The sequence below is a fragment of the Gasterosteus aculeatus genome, chromosome 5 (assembly GCF_964276395.1).
Source record: "Gasterosteus aculeatus chromosome 5, fGasAcu3.hap1.1, whole genome shotgun sequence".
Classification (NCBI taxonomy): Eukaryota; Metazoa; Chordata; class Actinopteri; order Perciformes; family Gasterosteidae; genus Gasterosteus; species Gasterosteus aculeatus.
In genome coordinates this window covers 17,327,330-17,344,535 of record NC_135692.1, presented here as the reverse complement: position 1 = coordinate 17,344,535, position 17,206 = coordinate 17,327,330, and the positions used below count along the sequence as shown (strand labels likewise).

Sequence of the window (17,206 nt, the reverse complement as noted above, 5' to 3'; positions counted from 1 at the left end):
TACATTGGAGTCACATGATCAGACAAAGACAAACCAGCAGAGGATCCCCCCATAGACCCTCCGTACGTGTGGGTCCTGTCAGTACAATCAACTAACAGTGAGGTGATGTCAGAAGTCTTCGAGGGATCATTTCAAGAAACATGACCCTCAAACATCTAACATAACTAAATAATGTGATAGTTATGTCATAATTGAATATGTGTTATACAACCCTTCTGATCCGTAGTTATGATCCATAATCTATAAAGAGGCTCAGGTGACCTTTGGAGCGAGAGGAGAGGACCTGTAGACCGTTTATCTGATAGATAACGGCTAATCTGCTGCAACGCCAAACACACTTTGTGTTGGACACTTACACTGAAGGGAAGTTCCATCGGCTCGTTCTCACACATTCTGATTCATTTGACGTCTGAACCTGTTTCCTCTGAGTAAAGCGTCTTTCTGTAGCTCAGTGGGAACGGATTTCCAGCTGTTCCTCCGGCGCCGGCAGCATGGCCTCTCCGCCTCGCTGTCGTCGGGTTTCTGCCTGTGAGGCGACGCTGGCGGTCCTGTTCGTCGTTGCGGTGCTGGTTAATGTGACACTCATCTCTCTGATGGCTACCTGGAAGACGCCTACAGGTGAGGTGCTGGAATATATTTCAGCAGGTTTTACATTAGATCTTCATAAATTTTAAATTAAAGGAAATGAAGCGACAAACTGATGATTATTTGGAAAATAATGAGCAAGGATGTGAAGAACAATCATTTGTATTAAGAGCTTAAAAAGAAGCGTTATTGTCCTTTAGAACGAGCTCCCTTCTCTGTCCTCTGTCCTGTCAGATCCTCCCAGTCCACAGGACAACCCTTACCTCATCGGAGTGGGCCGAGCTGACTGCACCGGGCCACCGGCTGAAATCCCTTTGGTCAGTACCAGAACACGCACGAGGAGACAACAGCGACCTCCAGGTGTCCATATAGAGACAACAGCGACCTCCATGTGTCCATGTAGAGACAATAACAACCCACAGATATCCGTTTAATCTCCAGTGATCAAACTCCAAAGTCTTCCCGGGTTCCTGTAGGACTAGGCGTGTTTGTATGGCTCTTCTGCTGTAGTCTGAGTTCCACCTGGATGTGTCTGAACATAACTAAATTAACTGAACCGTATCGGAAAACACAAAACCTGTGGGAACCCTTTCAGGAACACGGCCTGCTCCATACTCGCCTACCTGAGGGAGGGTGGTTTTGGATGGGGAACTGGTGGAACGTCTCATGGTGGACCCAGAACAGGCTGGAGGGTTATGCATGTGGTCACGGTCAGTGACGCCTTGCATACTCAAATGTTGTGCGTGTGTTTCTTTAGATGGGTTATGCGAACCCTGAGCAGACGGCCGCAGGCATCCACACTCGCCTGTACAGCCGAGCCTTCATCATCGATGACGGCAGGCGGAGGGTCGTGTTCGTCACTGCGGACGTAGGAATGATATCACAGAGGCTTCGCCTGGAGGTAAACACGCATAAATAATAACGATAAACTTTATTAACCCAACAACAACCCAACAAAGTGCTTTACATGTTTGAGCGTGTGTGTATGTGAAGGTTCTGCGGGCGCTGCAGGTGAAATATGGGGACCTGTACCGCCAGGAGAACCTGGTCCTGAGTGGGACTCACACTCACTGCGGCCCAGCCGGGTACTTCCAGTACACCCTGTTCATGGTCACCAGTAAAGGCTTCATGAAGGCGTCCATCAAGCCGCTGGTCAACGGCATCGTCAAGGTGTGTGTGTTACTGATCAGAGGTTGGTTCCAGAGAATAGACAGGGCCCATGTGTGAACATGTGTTGTTAAGCTAAACATTGTTTTATAGAATGTAGACATGAAAATACAACATAGACCTCTTCAGAGAGTAGACACGGCCCATCGTACGGTAATACGGTGGATTGATCATTTAAACATTTTCCAGAGAATAGAAATAGCCAAATATATCATGAAGCAGTACTGTACATATGATACCATGACCTTGTTTCCAGAGTATAGACATAGCCCACCGTAACGTGAAGCCAGGCAGGATTTACAGGAGCAGAGGAGCGCTGGAACACAGCAGCCTGAACAGGAGCCCTCACTCGTACCTCAACAACCCTAAGGAGGAGAGAGACAGGTACAAGAAGGATGGACAGACAGGTACTCAGAGAGAGAGAAGTACTGTGAGACAACACGTCCACAGGTTCATAAGGACACCGACCTCATGGCCGACTCCTTTAAGGACACTGCCTAAAACACATCATATGTGTCATATATTCTCTGGCCCACTTTAGTTTAGACTTGTATTCATCCTGTCATGAGATCATGTTGCTTAGATCTTTGTTGACAGAATAGTTCATTACTATTATTTAAACCGTATTATTTAAAACTACCATTTTATCATTAATTATGCATAGATCAATTGTCAATTATATTATATATATAAGTATATATATATATTTATGTATATTTGTATTTCACAGAGCGCAGCGGACATATAGTAGTACATATTCTACTCATATTACACATAACACATATTCCTGTACGTTTTGGATCTTTTAGGTATCAGTGGAACACAGATAAACAGGTTCTGGTGCTAAAGTTCACGGATCTAGACGGAGACGGGATCGGTATGCTCAGGTAATGAACATCGTAAAAGAATAAATATGGCTCATGATAATCATGAATAATAATTACAATAATATTTCATCTTTTTTTTTAATTAAACAAAATTAAATGAATAATAATGTATATATAAATACATATGAAGTAATAATCACATACATAATAATAATGAATAGTAATAATAACTATATCATAGTAATAAAAATAATGAATGATAACACTGATTAATACCAATCAATACTAATATAATATACAATAATAATACAATCATGAATAATTATAATAATAAACAATAAGTCATAATCATAATACAATTACAAAATAAATTATGATTAAAAAATCAGAATGTAATATATAATTACAGTAAAAACAGTATCTCAGGAATGGAGTCAGAGTGAATAACGTAACATCATCTCCTCGCCTGCAGCTGGTTCGCCGTCCACGCCGTCAGCATGAACTACACCAACCGCATGGTGAGCAGTGACAACATGGGCTACGCCTCCTACCTGATGGAGCAGGAAAAGAACCGGGGACAGCTACCTGGACAGGTGACACAACACACCAAACGCCTCAGAAAGTCTTATTGTGAAAGTCTGCAACTGGAAGTTTGTGTGTGTACCTCAGGGCGGCTTTGTCGCTGGCTTCTCCTCCAGTAACCTCGGAGACGTCAGTCCGAACACTGGAGGACCTCGATGCATGAACACTGGACTGCCATGTGACTACCTGAACAGCTCCTGTCCAATAGGAGGGGTAAGCACACACACATACACACACACACAGATGTAAACACCCATACGCACGCACACACACACATCAAGCGTGTGTTTCTTTCAGACTAAGATGTGTAAGGCGTTCGGACCTGGAGACGACATGTTTGACAGCACGAGGATCATTGGACACAGCGTCTACAGGAAGGCCAAGGTACTGTCTGTCTGTCTGTCTGTCTGTCTGTTTGCCTGTCTGTCTGTCTGTCTGTCTGTCTGTTTGCCTGTCTGTCTGCCTGTCTGTCTGTCTGTTTGCCTGTCTGTCTGTCTGTCTGCCTGTCTGTCTGCCTGCCTGCCTGTCTGTCTGTCTGTCTGTCTGTTTGCCTGTCTGTCTGCCTGTCTGTTTGCCTGTCTGTCTGTCTGTCTGTCTGTCTGTCTGCCTGTCTGTCTGTCTGTCTGTCTGTCTGTCTGTCTGTTTGCCTGTCTGCCTGTCTGTCTGCCTGTCTGTCTGTCTGTCTGTCTGCCTGTCTGTCTGCCTGTCTGTCTGTCTGTTTCTATTTAGTTCAATGGTTATGAATGTGTGCCATAGTGTCTTCTTGTATTAGCCACATAGTGGGGACACCAATATTTCCCCAAAGTGCCTTGTGGGAACCCGCGTTCCTTACGTGGACCAGAACTTGGGTCCCCACAAGGAACCCTCGATATCTCCAGGTCAGGACCTGGTTTGTGGTTCTTTCCGCCTGACAGAGTGTGCGTATGTGTGTAGGAGCTGTACGCCATGGCGGGGGAGGAGGTCGTCGGCTCCCTGCAGGCGGCCCATCAGTGGGTGAACATGACGGACGTCACTGTTCAGATCAACGACACACATACGGTCAGCGGCCGTGACACCGTCCTCCACCGAAGCTCCTCTCGACACCAATCACCAGTTTCCATTCACAAAAACACATTTTATAGAGCGAGTCACTCATTTTGTGTTATACTACGGGGGATGAAATCAAGCATTTTGATTGGTTGAGAGTGGGTCACAGGGTGTACTGTATTGAGCTATAATGCACTGTACATCTGTTTACACTGACCGTTCCATAGCATTGCGCACTCAAACAACATTCGGATTATGCACAAACGTTATTTGTTATTCCAGTTTTTAGCTCACTGGCTTCATCTACCCGTATTATAAAAAAGCAATAAGGTACTCGAAGCAGTACTTTATCGTCAATGTTACAGTTTAAAGGTTCGCCAACAACACCTTTGAACTGTACCATCATTGACGTCTCCATACGGTCTTGCTTAATCATGGTGTGGCTGATTGGAAGGGTCACACACATACGCAAACGCATTAACAGTTTAAATGTTAACTCGCTTTAACAGATTGAGTTTAACACAGTTATCTATGTGCATCAGGTGAGTACCTGTAAACCTGCTCTGGGTCACAGCTTTGCAGCAGGAACCACAGATGGAGGAGGAGACCTAAACTTCACTCAAGGTGATCCTCCTGAGGTTCTACTATGATCCTCCTGTGGTTCCACCATGATCCTCCTGTGGTTCTACTATGATCCTCCTGAGGTTCTACTATGATCCTCCTGTGGTTCCACCATGATCCTCCTGTGGTTCTACTATGATCCTCCTGTGGTTCCACCATGATCCTCCTGTGGTTCTACTATGATCCTCCTGAGGTTCTACTATGATCCTCCTGTGGTTCCACTATGATCCTCCTGTGGTTCTACTATGATCCTCCTGAGGTTCTACTATGATCCTCCTGTGGTTCTACTATGATCCTCCTGTGGTTCTACTATGTTCCTCCTGTGGTTCTACTATGATCCTCCTGCGGTTCTACTATAATCCTCCTGAGGTTCTACTATGAACCTCCTGAGGTTCTACTATGATCCTCCTGTTGTTCCACTATGATCCTCCTGGGGTTCTACTATGATCCTCCTGTGGTTCTACTATTTTCCTCCTGTGGTTCCACTATGATCCTCCTGTTGTTCTACTATGACCTTCCACCGGTTCCACCGTGATCCTCCTGTGGTTCCACCATGATCCTCCTGTTGTTCTACTATGACCTTCCACCCGTTCCACCGTGATCCTCCTGTGGTTCCACCATGATCCTCCTGTTGTTCTACTATGACCTTCCACCCGTTCCACCGTGATCCTCCTGTGGGTTCAATATGATTCTCCTGTGGTTCCCCTAAAGTTCTCCTGTGGTTCTGCCTCTCACTAGGCGCTGTGGAGGGTGACCCCTTCTGGGACGGGATCAGAGACGCCCTCCTCGGCGAGCCGTCCAGTCAGACGCAGGAGTGTCATCATCCTAAACCCATCCTTTTTAGCACAGGGGAGGTGATGACATCATGGATAGAAGCCTTCTGTGAAGGTTTTAGATGATGTGAAGAAAGTGGAGGTTAAATATGTGTGTGTGTGTGTGTGCTCGCAGATGAACTGGCCTCTGCCGTGGCATCCTCAAATTGTTGACGTTCAGATCATCACCATCGGCTCTGTTGCCGTGGTAGCGGTTCCTGGAGAGATGACGTAACTCCACCAATACTGATGAAAATATTCAATATCAATGTGCATCATCCTGAATTAGATGATATTTAGTTTTGTTGATATGAAAAGTAATGAAAGCTGTCACACAAATGTAGGGAAGAACAAAGTACAGTAAAAGGTACTATACCCCCTGCTCCCTTTTCCCTCTCACAGCACCATGTCGGGAAGGAGGTTACGAGAAGCTGTCAAACAGGTGGGACAACGTGAACTCAAGCGCTGCTCACCTGTGACAGGTAGCGTCACTTTGTGTGTATTTCCTGTTAGGAGCTGGAGTCTGAGGGGGCGTTCAAGGACACCGAGGTGGTGCTAGCTGGCCTCAGTAACATCTACACTCACTACATCACCACCTATGAAGAGTATCAGGTAAACCACCGCCGAGGCTCATGGGAAATGTAGTGTTCAGAGGCTGCTGCTACACAGTTTCAAAGAAAGCAAAATACGTAAAAATACGTACTTGTTACTCAGGTGCAGCGGTACGAAGGCGCGTCCACAATCTACGGCCCGCACACGCTCAGTGCGTACCTGCAGAAGTACCGAGGCCTGGCACGAGCCATCGCACAGGTGGGACTCACCTTTATGGAGGATGATGTCATGAGTTTACAGGAGATTCACACTGCCTCTACGGAATGTACATCAAAACCCAGTAGAAATACTGCTACAGTTAAAGTACTGATACCAAAATGTTAGAAAACTACTTGAGTAAAACTACAATTATAACACAGAGAGAATATTAATACTACACAGTCACACTACTACTACAGTGACAGTACTAACAGCACACAGAGAGAGTACAGTGTGAGTACTAATACCACTAAGGGAATGCTACTATAATGAAGGTACTCACATGTGTTCCCAGGACAAAGTCTCAGAGCTTCCTCTCGGTCCTCCTCCTCCGTTCTTCGAGAAGAACCTCTTCAACCTGCTTCCTGCTCCATCTGTGGACAGAGCACCGGACAACAGCAGCTTCGGGGACGTTCTGCAGCAGGTGTACCCCATCTACCGACAGGTGAGGCAGCGGCCATCAGGGCTCCGTACTGGGCCCAGTACAAAACATATACATAACAGTTTTAATGTGTCCTTCAGGGCGAAGTTGTCTCCGTCACCTTCGTGGCAGGAAACCCCCGAAACTCCGGAGACATCGTAAGGAAAACACTTGTCTCCCCTTTCTTGATTCCTTGTTCCCCTCGTGTTTCCTTCCTCTCTGACCTCGTTGTTCCCTTCGGAGTGTCCTCTACCACCTCCTTGTTACCTTCCTTCACAGAGAGAGAAAACCTTTGTGACTGTGGAGATTTATGACAACACAACCGACAGCTGGGAGATTGTCCACACTGATGCATCATGGGAGACCAGGTAGGTCCTTGTGTGGTCTGTTCGGTGTGTGTGTGTGTGTGTGGGGGGGGGTATCTCCAAACCAAATCAAACTCGAGCACTCGGGGCCGCTATCTGGCTTACTGGGGTCCGCTCCCAACCTGTCTCCCCCCACGGCTCTTTCCGACTTCTTTTTGTAGCCCCCTTGTGTCTCCTGTCACGATCAGCCTGATCTCCAAATCCTGTTCATAAAAATGTGTACGAAAATCTTGAACATACAAATTCGTAGCGATACCATCCATCCACCCATTTTCAACCGCTTATCCGGGGTCGGGTCGCTCCAGCAGGGGACCCTAAACTTCCCTTTCCCGGGCCTACCAGCTGTGACTGGGGGATCCCAAGGTGTTCCCAGGCCAGTGCAGAGGTATAATCTCTCCACCTAGTCCTGGGTCTTCCCCGGGGCCTCTTCCCAGCTGGCCGGACGAAGATTGACCGGTAGATCGAGAGCTTTGCCTTCCGGCTCAGCTCTCTTTTCGTCACAACGGTGCGGTAAAGCGAGTGCAATACCGCCGCCGCTGCTCCGATTCTCCGCCCAAACTCACACTCCACCTTCCCCTCACTCGTGAACAAGACCCCGAGGTACTTGAACTCCTTCACCTGGGGTAAGGACACATTCCCTCCCGTAGTGATACATACTAAATAAATACAGACTGCAACTGATGACGTCACCCTATTCAGAGTGAACGGGAACCTGCGCCCCGTAAACACACTTTGTGAAGTCTAACATGTCAAATAAACGTGTTATGATTGCGTTTTTAACGAGAAATCAATGTTAACTTGTAAGAATAGAATACTAACCCTAACCCCCTCAAAAAATCCAACATGGCGGAGAGACGTTCACTCAAGAATCCAACATGGTCCGCCATGTTGTTCACTCAAGGGCCGTGGTTAACCACCGCCAGTTCCTATGTATTGTTACCAATTTGTATGTTCAAGATTTTCGTATCCATGTTTACCAACAGGTTTTGGAGATCACGTTGCCCCGATAGTTTAGGTGAATATACACCCCTCCACCCCTCAGCCCCTCCACCCCTCAGCCCCTCCACCCCTCAGCCTCTCCACCCCTCAGCCCCTCCACCCCTCAGCCCCTCCACCCCTCAGCCCCTCCACCCCTCAGCCTCTCCACCCCTCAGCCCCTCCACCCCTCAGCCCCTCCACCCCTCAGCCCCTCCACACTTCAGCCTCTCCACCCCTCAGCCCCTCCACCCCTCAGCCTCTCCACCCCTCAGCCCCTCCACCGCTCAGCCCCTCCACCCCTCAGCCCCTCCCCCCCTCCACCCCTCAGCCCCTCCACACTTCAGCCCCTCCACCCCTCAGCCCCTCCACCGCTCAGCCCCTCCACCCCTCAGCCCCTCCACCCCTCAGCCCCTCCACCCCTCAGCCTCTCCACCCCACTATATAAAATAGTGTTTTAATATGTTGGACGTATACCGTCCAGGCTGATGATGTGAACTTTGTCTCAGGTTCCACTGGCTGAAGGGATCGAACCAGCAGAGCAACGCCACCATCGAGTGGCACATCCCCTTCACGGCCCCCTGGGGCTCCTACCGGATCAAACACCTGGGGCACTACAAGCAGCGGGTGGGCTGGCAGACCCTCGTCTCGCCCTACGAGGGGATGTCCGACGTCTTCAGGGTCACCGGCAGCTCCTACTAACAGTGAGGTCACAGTGAGGTCACCACTCTGGATTACGAGGATCACGAATAGAGAAACAACTTCATTCTGCTGTGAAACCAGTGAAATCTAAATGTGTCTAAATGTCTAAATGTTCTAAACAGGAAATACAATACGAAGAGACACGTGATGTCAATGTTAGAATCATAACATGATGAAAGTATGTATGCGAAGAATAATCCAGAAAAGAACTAAAAAACAAGAAGATGGCGACGGCTGACATAACGTAGTCATCCTCTACAAATCTACAGTAACGCACCTTTCAATTAAATAAGGGGTCTGAAAAACAATACGTAAATGTTCAAATGTATAAATCTTACATCTCTCACAGGTCATAATAAAAAAACAACAATACTGTGTTGATACCAAAGATATTGATTGTGAAACTCACTGGATAGAAACCTTTGGAGAAGAAGAAGAACAACAACAACAACAATGACAAGGGAGTGTTTATGAATGATCACATTATGTACAACTTCACAACATCACATGACGCACCGTCCAGGATCCAGATCATCAGGATTGCATCCAGGTAACCTTTAGTGTCTCTTTACCTTCACTCGTGCAGTCGGAGCTGAGGCAGTGGGGTTCCATCCAGGTGACTTTTACACCATTAAAAAATCTAAAGACAAACAAAGTGAACCAACACAACTACAGACTCGGTCTGTTACGCTACGAGGAGACGTCTGTGTTGACAGGGGCCAGGCTTAGTAAAGGGTCAGGCTGGAATCTCCTCCCATACTACTAAAGCCCGCCTCTAGCTCGATTTGATTGGCTGCCCAAGTGTCTGTCAGCACCAACCCAGATGTGAAGAATAGGTAGAGTGAATCGAGTCCCCTGGAAACAGTTTGTATCTCCCTTCATGTTCATCGTCACAGCGTCTACCCTCTAAAACGGGGTGCTGAGCTTCTGCAGGACGTCCCGAGGACTCAATGATCATGTGGCGTATGAAACATTCGATAAAAAAGAAGTGCTCTGATACAGAAGTCTTCAACATGCAGAATGACAATCGTTTACACGCCTCATCGCCAAAGGGAAACTGAGACGACCTGTTTGCAAAGTGCTTCAAGTTGGACACACACACATTTAGTTTGGGATAAAACAAACATTTTGGTCTGTTCCGTAAGTTTACAGTCCCCTCTGAAGCTTTATTTCTCGTCTCTGTGGACTGGAACAGGTAAATAAATAAATACACACTGGAGGATGCTGGTGTACAGGTTTCCATGGAGACGTCTCTGTTGTACTTGTAAATACTGTAAATATCCTGAAAGGTTTTATAAGTCTTAACGTCACAAATGCAAAGGAAATACAAAAATCTAAACATGGCTATTTGAATGTTAGCGTGCTACCGTAACATGGTAAATGTGCTCAGCTAACATGCTAACGGCAAGCACAGCCAGGTTAGCTGTTTGTAGCGACTTCTTTTCTCAGTAGACCTTGTAAAGAGAGAGTGTGACTCCGTCTGTGAAGGATGAATTAACGAGGGAAAGGACAGCGCGAGACCTAACACCACTTCCTCTGAGACTTTGGAGGAGGTTTCTCGGTAGCTTCTGCTCCCCCCTCACGTGGTTTTGGTGACTTCCTGTTTGCTGAGGAGAACCTCCAGCAGCCGCAGTTTGGCCTTGAGCTGCTTGTAGTCCTGGTACTCCTCCTTCATCGGACCGCGATCCTCCTTCTGGAACATTCTGTCCACACAAGACACGTGTGATGAGTATTATAGTAGTTTTTGATAACAGTCGTGTAATGTATCTCTCTCACATTCCATCGTCTTCAAATGAACACGATTATGGATCAATAAAGCTGTTTCTTCTTGGGTTTGTTCTCTCTTCTGTCACTCGTAGCTCTGCTGAAGTCTCCATAGGACATTTATGCTTTTCTTCCTTTACAGTTTCTGTGGGAAATTCACAATAGTTGCGCAGTTGTGCACTGCTTAAAAGTAGTGGAGTACAGGAAGTGACCAAAAATGGACTAAGGAGGATGTAGAGACGCTGTATATGTCCAACCCTAACCTGTCAATCAGTGTGTAGCCCCGCCCTAAAGTATCCCCTGCTGTTATGGTCTGTTTGACTCTAAACGGATTTGCTAAATGAACATTTTGGCCTTTGTGTACTGTGGTCGTCGTGGCACAGGGGTAGCGTGGGAGCGCAGGGAACCGCGAGGTTGGTAGTTTGAGCCCCGGCTGCTCCATGTCCCATGTCGAAGTGTCCCTGAGCAAGACATCTAACCCTTAACTGCTCCCCGGGCAAAAATGTAAAAAGCCATGTGTTAAAAATGCAATGTAAGTCGCTTTGGATAAAAGCGTCAGCTAAATGACTTGTAGTGTATACTTGTGTTTTGCAGACAGCCCAGCATTAAAAAGCTTTTGATGACCCAGGGGGCTCATGCGAGAGAGAGACATTTGCTGTTTTGGCTGCCGCCACGCATTCCACCAGCCACGGAGTGAGAGGCCGAGAGGGAGGCCGAGGATGCATAATGGCCTATTTCTGTAGGCATGTTGCTTTTGTCTTGTTGCTTTTCTTTAAACTTTAAACGTATTTAAGAAGAATACATTCTTGATTATTGTTTGCCCTCTTCGCTGTTGGGTTAGTTTCCTTATTCCCTTGCGTTTGTTTCATCAGTAACGACATCATGCTGTATTGAAGAAGACTTAAACTAGAGACTGAGACCATGAACTCATGTTTACAGTGTTTACTGAGAGAATAAATCCAGAGAGAAGTAGAGTCATTTCCTCATAGACGTCTATGGGAGCAGAGGAGTCGCCCCCTGCTGGTCACTACAGAGAAGTAGAGTCATTTCCTCATAGACGTCTATGGGAGCAGAGGAGTCGCCCCCTGCTGGTCACTACAGAGAAGTAGAGTCATTTCCTCATAGACGTCTATGGGAGCAGAGGAGTCGCCCCCTGCTGGTCACTACAGAGAAGTAGAGTTATTTCCTCATAGACGTCTATGGGAGCAGAGGAGTCGCCCCCTGCTGGTCACTACAGAGAATGCAGCCGTATCAGTGTCGGCGGTCTCTTAGTCTCACACCTTCCAGTTTGACGGTGATGCTCGTCCTCAAACTCTCTCAGAGCTTTACGCCTCGTCTTCTTCTCGGCCCTCGTCTCTCGGAAATACTCCAGCAGCTGAGACCTGTTTGCGGCGGGGAGGACAGAGCGAAGTGTTAGGACTCTCTGTCCATCACGTCAAGGTGCCGCCTCTTGGACCTCCACGCACACACAGACCTGGAGGCCTCGTGCAGGTTAGCTGTGGCAACGAAGGCCTGCTGGTGGACGACCTTCACCTCGTCCAGCGGGGAAACAAAGGCCGGGTCGCCATCCGTTGGTCCAGATGTTGTGCAAGGAGGCGGGTCGGGCAGTTCATGGACCGCCAAGGAGCTCATCGAGTCTTCATCAGAACCGTCCTCCTCCTCCTGAGAGACAGAGGCATCTTATATTTAGTTTAACCGTGTATAATGATGAATCATAATAATAACAATAATGGTGATCATGATAATAATGATGGTGATGATGAGGTTGATGCACATAGCCATATATACTAACCCATAGCACTATAGATTTTATTTTATTCCTCTTGCACTTGTCGTCTTATCTGTCTTGTTCAATTCAATTTAATTCATTTTATTTTGTATCGCCCAAAATCGCAAATTACAAATTTGCCTCAGAGGGCTTTACAGTCTGTACACATACCCTCCATCGGCACAGAAAAAACTCCCCCCCAACAATGAAAAAACCCTTCCAACAGGGAAAAAAAGGGAAGAAACCTTAGTGAGAACGTCAGAGGAGGATCCGTCTCCTGATGGACAGACTACAATGATGTCATGAGGACAGAATGAACAATGTATCATACATGAGACTATATGACAGAATGATTCAACTAACTGTGAGTAGTAAACCAGACGCACAGCAGGACCACTGCAGGGACCACCACCACCACATAGAACCACCATCACATAGAACCACCATCAGATAGAACCACCATCACATAGAACCACCATCAGATAGAACCACCATCACATAGAACCACCATCACATAGAACCACCATCACATAGAACCACCATCAGATAGAACCACCATCACATAGAACCACCATCAGATAGAACCACCATCACATAGAACCACCATCACATAGAACCACCATCCGATAGAACCACCATCACATAGAACCACCATCAGATAGAACCACCATCACATAGAACCACCATCACATAGAACCACCATCAGATAGAACCACCATCACATAGAACCACCATCAGATAGAACCACCATCACATAGAACCACATCAGATGGAACCACCATCAGATAGAACCACCATCACATAGAACCACATCAGATAGAACCACCATCACATAGAACCAACATCACATAGAACCACCATCAGATAGAACCACCATCACATAGAACCACATCAGATGGAACCACCATCAGATAGAACCAACATCACATAGAACCACATCAGATAGAACCACCATCACATAGAACCAACATCACATAGAACCACCATCAGATAGAACCACCATCAGATAGCACCACCATCACATAGAACCACCATCAGATAGAACCACCATCAGATGGGAAAGGAGCTCGGTGTGTCCCCCGGCAGTCTAAGCCTACAGCAGCTTAACTAAGTTGTTGTCCACTGTCTGCTGCTACGTCAAATTCCTTGTATGTGTGACACATTATTGTAATACATGTTTCCTGATTCCTGATGATGATAATAATGATGATGATGATGATGATGATGATGATGTGGATGATAATGATGATGATGTGGATGATAATGATGATGATGATAATAATGATGATGATGATGAACCAGTCTCTCACTATGGTGCCGATAGTCGGGCTGCTGCAGAGCAAACGTTTGATCATCTGGTATCGGTCATAGAGAGGCTTCACCAGGTTCTTCTGCTTCACTGCCTGAGAGACAGACAGAGAGACAGAGAGACAGAAAGAGACAGACAGGGAGACAAACAGACAGGGTTAGAAACAGAGACACGGACAGACAAGGATACAGAGACACAGGGAGACAAACAGTGAGACAGACATCCTTTACACAGACGGCCAGTTAATCCTCCAGCTTTTCTATCGTCATATAGTTCCTCTCTGTGACCACACAGGGGCGCTGTGACGACTCACCGGTCGGCCGTGAAGACTCTCAAAGTAAAGCAGACACTTCTGCAGGGTCATCTTCTCCAGGACCATCTGAGCCTGAGTCATGTCCTACACACACACAGGGGGGAGTTAAAATGAATCGTTTCTAGAGCAGAGGTGTCAAGCTCGTCTTAGGTTAGGGGCCACGTACGGCCATACCAGTAACATCAAAGATAATTCCCTTGAGTTTGACATATGTGCTCTAGAGAGAGACAGACAGATGGAGTGAGACAGAAAGAGAGAAAGTCAAGCAGGCGAACAGTCAACGTCTTAACAACGTTAGAACCATCTGAGGAATATTTAACAGTTATTCCTCCTGTAGGAAATGTTTGTGCTTAATAAACTGTGTAGGAATGGCGACGTTTACTTTGACCTATGACCTGTTTATGTTGAGCTCTATGACCTCACAGAGTGAGGGTCATCCAAACTAGATTAGGGGTCTGTCACAGCAGCAGAAGTAGATGGCATTAAAGTGAGTCAAGGACCTTCATGTTGTCTGGAAGGCCCAGGGCCTGCCTTTTCTCCCTCAGCCGTCTGAAAAGAACCTCCACCGTGTCCTCCAGAGAAGGGGCGTGCTCCACCTGCTGGCCCGACCTGAAGAACACAGTGGACGCTACTGAGCATGTGCAGGGGGGACAGACAGGTAGACAGACAGGTAGGTCGGGGGGATTACCTGCAGGAGTTCTCTGGAACTTCCGGCTCCTTGCACTCGAACACCGACTGTCTGAGTCTCATTTCTGCACAAACACAGAAGGTACCGGTGTGACGCGTGTTCTACAAAGGGTCTGATTAGAGTTCTATAGAAGGTGCGGTGGAGTCACAACGCACCTTCTATAGAACTCTAATCAGACCTACAAAGGGTGTGACTTGAGTTCTACAGAGGGTTCTACTAGGATCCTACAGAAGGTCTGATAAGGGTTCTGCAGTAGGTGTGACTCGGGTTCTATAAAGAGTGTGACCCAGGTTCTACACAGGGCCTGATTAGAGCTCTACAGAGGATGCGGCTTAGGTTCTACAAAGGATGTGATTAAGGTTCTACAGAAAGTGTCATTAGGGTTCTTCAGAGGGTGTGATTATGGTTTGACTCGGGTTCTACAAAGGGTGTTACTCAGGTTCTACAGTGGGTGTGGTTAAGGTTCTACAGAGGGTGTGACTTAGTTTGACTCAGGTTCTAGAAAGAGTCTGGTTAGAGTTTTACAAAAGGTGTGAGGTTGTAACTCTGCGTTCTACAGAAGGTGTGATTAGTGTTCTACACAGGGTGTTGCTTGGGTTCTACAGAAGGTGTGATTAGTGTTCTACACAGGGTGTTACTTGGGTTCTACAGAAGGTGTGATTAGTGTTCTACACAGGGTGTTACTTGGGTTCTACAGAAGGTGTGGTTCTAGTGGCAAAGGTTCGTCTCAGTGAGGATCTTTTACCTTTCAGACGTCGCCGAGCCGTGGCCAGGTCCCCCATCACGCGGATCATCTCCGGGTTGGAGTATTTATCGTTGTGGGACGGCTGGGGAGGAAGAACCAACAACGTTATAAGGGTTCTCACCTGATCCGGACCAGAACCCTGAGGATTTTTTACCTTGTAGTTCATCTCCTGCTCAAACTGATCCTCAAACTGACGGACCTTCTTCTTCAGGGTCTGAATCTGTTTGGTGAGGAAGGAGATGGACGAGGGACAGGAGGGCTGCTCTGAGACCTCAGACCAGTCCCGAGCCTGACACCTGGACACAAACACAGACAGGTAGGAAGGGGGAGAGACGGGTAGGAAGACGGAGAGACAGACAGGTTGGAAGAGGGAGAGACAGACTCACTGCATGTACTGCTGGCTGCAGGGGGGTGACGGGGCCGTCTCTGGGTCAGAGTTGAACCTCTGGCTGGGGGTGAGGCAGCGGGGCGAGGGAAGAGGACTTGGTCCTCCAGACAGCAGCTGGAGGAGAGGTCCACTTCCCCCCTCCCCTCCCACCTCCACCCCAGGGCTGGGGGGCACAGCTCCATCAGGGATCAGGGGCTGCTGCCCAGGGTGAACGGTTAATGGTGGAGGTCTGGTTAGAACTGTGAGCCGTTCTGTGGAGACATGTCATTCAACTCAATTCAACAGTTAGAGTGACGGACAGGTAGACAGGTAACTACTTGGATACTACAATACAAGACATATGTGGCACAGACAGACAGATGTGCGTGTGTAGAGTCAGACAGACAGATGTGCGTATGTAGAGTCAGACAGACAGATGTGTGCGTGTGTAGAGTCAGACAGACAGGTGTGCGTATGTAGAGTCAGACAGACAGATGTGTGTGTGTAGAGTCAGACAGACAGATGTGTGCGTGTGTAGAGTCAGACAGACAGGTGGGTTTTTGAAGACAGACGTGTGTGTGTGTGTGTGTCAGACAGACAGGTACCTGGCAGGTTGTTCTCGTCAGAGAATACACCGTGGCAGAGAGCCGGCGTCTTCCCCTCATTCCCTCGGAGCTCCGGAGGGCCACAGGGGCTCTTCTTCTCCTTGCTCCCTTGGGCAGGGGAGCCCTCGTCTGGGGACTGAGCAAGAGAGGCGCCTCCCTCCACCTCCAGCGCCTGGAGCTTCAGTAGAGAACTCTGCAGGCAGAAGCAGAACATGCCAGACACCCAGACCCAGAGATTAGCCTGGTCCAGAAGGAGGCTGTAGTAGCAGGGAGTGTAGGATCTGGGAGGGGGGGTGTCAGTTGTTCCAGATATTAGCCAGATCCCAGCCTCTGAAGCACCACATGTGGAGGCGTGGCAGGTGGTCTGAGCAGCTGCTCGGTTGGAGCAGATGAATATTTAAAGAGGACGCTTGCTGTTCAGCACGTAGTCCGTTCCCACGATTAAGCTATTATCCATAGATTAGTTTGGACGCCCCAAATGAACAGTCTCCTCTCCACCCCTCTTCACTCCAGCGATTAGACAGCGCCGGTCTCTGCAGTCAGTGCATGGCGGCCCAGTAATTAGTCATCTCCGTGGTGACTGTGCTCAGAGGGTTTAAATGTTTGTCATTCTCGTTCTAGACGTTGAGATGCTGATGCTGCGTTGCCCTTCCCTCCTCCTCCCTCGTCGGATGCAGTGGGGGGGGGGAGGGGGGGGGGGGGCGTGTACTCTCCCCCACTCCCTCCTCCCCTCTAAAGGGAGGGAGAGAGACAT

At 47.9% G+C, this 17,206-nt stretch overlaps 2 protein-coding genes across 3 annotated transcripts in view; one reads left to right on the top strand and one right to left on the bottom strand.

Annotated features, from left to right (window-relative positions):
• The window catches only part of asah2 (N-acylsphingosine amidohydrolase 2), a 9,567-nt gene extending 286 nt beyond the window's left edge, over positions 1-9,281 (top strand). Inside the window, exons 1-21 of one of the 2 annotated variants that reach the window (XM_078102689.1) lie at positions 1-102; positions 227-618; positions 820-902; positions 1,343-1,486; positions 1,579-1,755; positions 2,009-2,136; positions 2,562-2,639; positions 3,052-3,172; positions 3,249-3,374; positions 3,459-3,545; positions 4,095-4,199; positions 4,730-4,811; positions 5,547-5,662; positions 5,757-5,851; positions 6,023-6,062; positions 6,134-6,232; positions 6,335-6,430; positions 6,726-6,875; positions 6,953-7,009; positions 7,131-7,219; positions 8,701-9,281. The exon at positions 1-102 is cut by the window's left edge and continues 286 nt beyond it. In XM_078102689.1, the coding sequence (XP_077958815.1) occupies positions 492-618; positions 820-902; positions 1,343-1,486; positions 1,579-1,755; positions 2,009-2,136; positions 2,562-2,639; positions 3,052-3,172; positions 3,249-3,374; positions 3,459-3,545; positions 4,095-4,199; positions 4,730-4,811; positions 5,547-5,662; positions 5,757-5,851; positions 6,023-6,062; positions 6,134-6,232; positions 6,335-6,430; positions 6,726-6,875; positions 6,953-7,009; positions 7,131-7,219; positions 8,701-8,893 (2,193 nt within the window). In that variant the 5' untranslated portion in view covers positions 1-102; positions 227-491 and the 3' untranslated portion in view covers positions 8,894-9,281. The remainder of the gene's footprint in view (positions 103-226; positions 619-819; positions 903-1,342; positions 1,487-1,578; positions 1,756-2,008; positions 2,137-2,561; positions 2,640-3,051; positions 3,173-3,248; positions 3,375-3,458; positions 3,546-4,094; positions 4,200-4,729; positions 4,812-5,546; positions 5,663-5,756; positions 5,852-6,022; positions 6,063-6,133; positions 6,233-6,334; positions 6,431-6,725; positions 6,876-6,952; positions 7,010-7,130; positions 7,220-8,700) is intronic. The other variant, XM_078102690.1, reaches the window with a different exon arrangement.
• A 60-nt stretch (positions 9,282-9,341) lies between these two features.
• LOC120819371 (protein FAM13C-like) lies at positions 9,342-17,127 on the bottom strand. Its single transcript, XM_040176700.2, has 11 exons — positions 16,453-17,127; positions 15,867-16,119; positions 15,635-15,776; positions 15,481-15,562; positions 14,736-14,799; positions 14,548-14,656; positions 14,048-14,131; positions 13,736-13,828; positions 12,132-12,319; positions 11,938-12,039; positions 9,342-10,596 (listed from the first exon to the last, which is right to left on the bottom strand). The coding sequence occupies exons 1-11, from the start codon at positions 16,664-16,666 to the stop codon at positions 10,473-10,475; spliced, it is 1,455 nt and encodes a 484-aa protein (XP_040032634.2). The 5' UTR covers positions 16,667-17,127; the 3' UTR covers positions 9,342-10,472.
• Between the last annotated feature and the right edge of the window lie 79 nt (positions 17,128-17,206).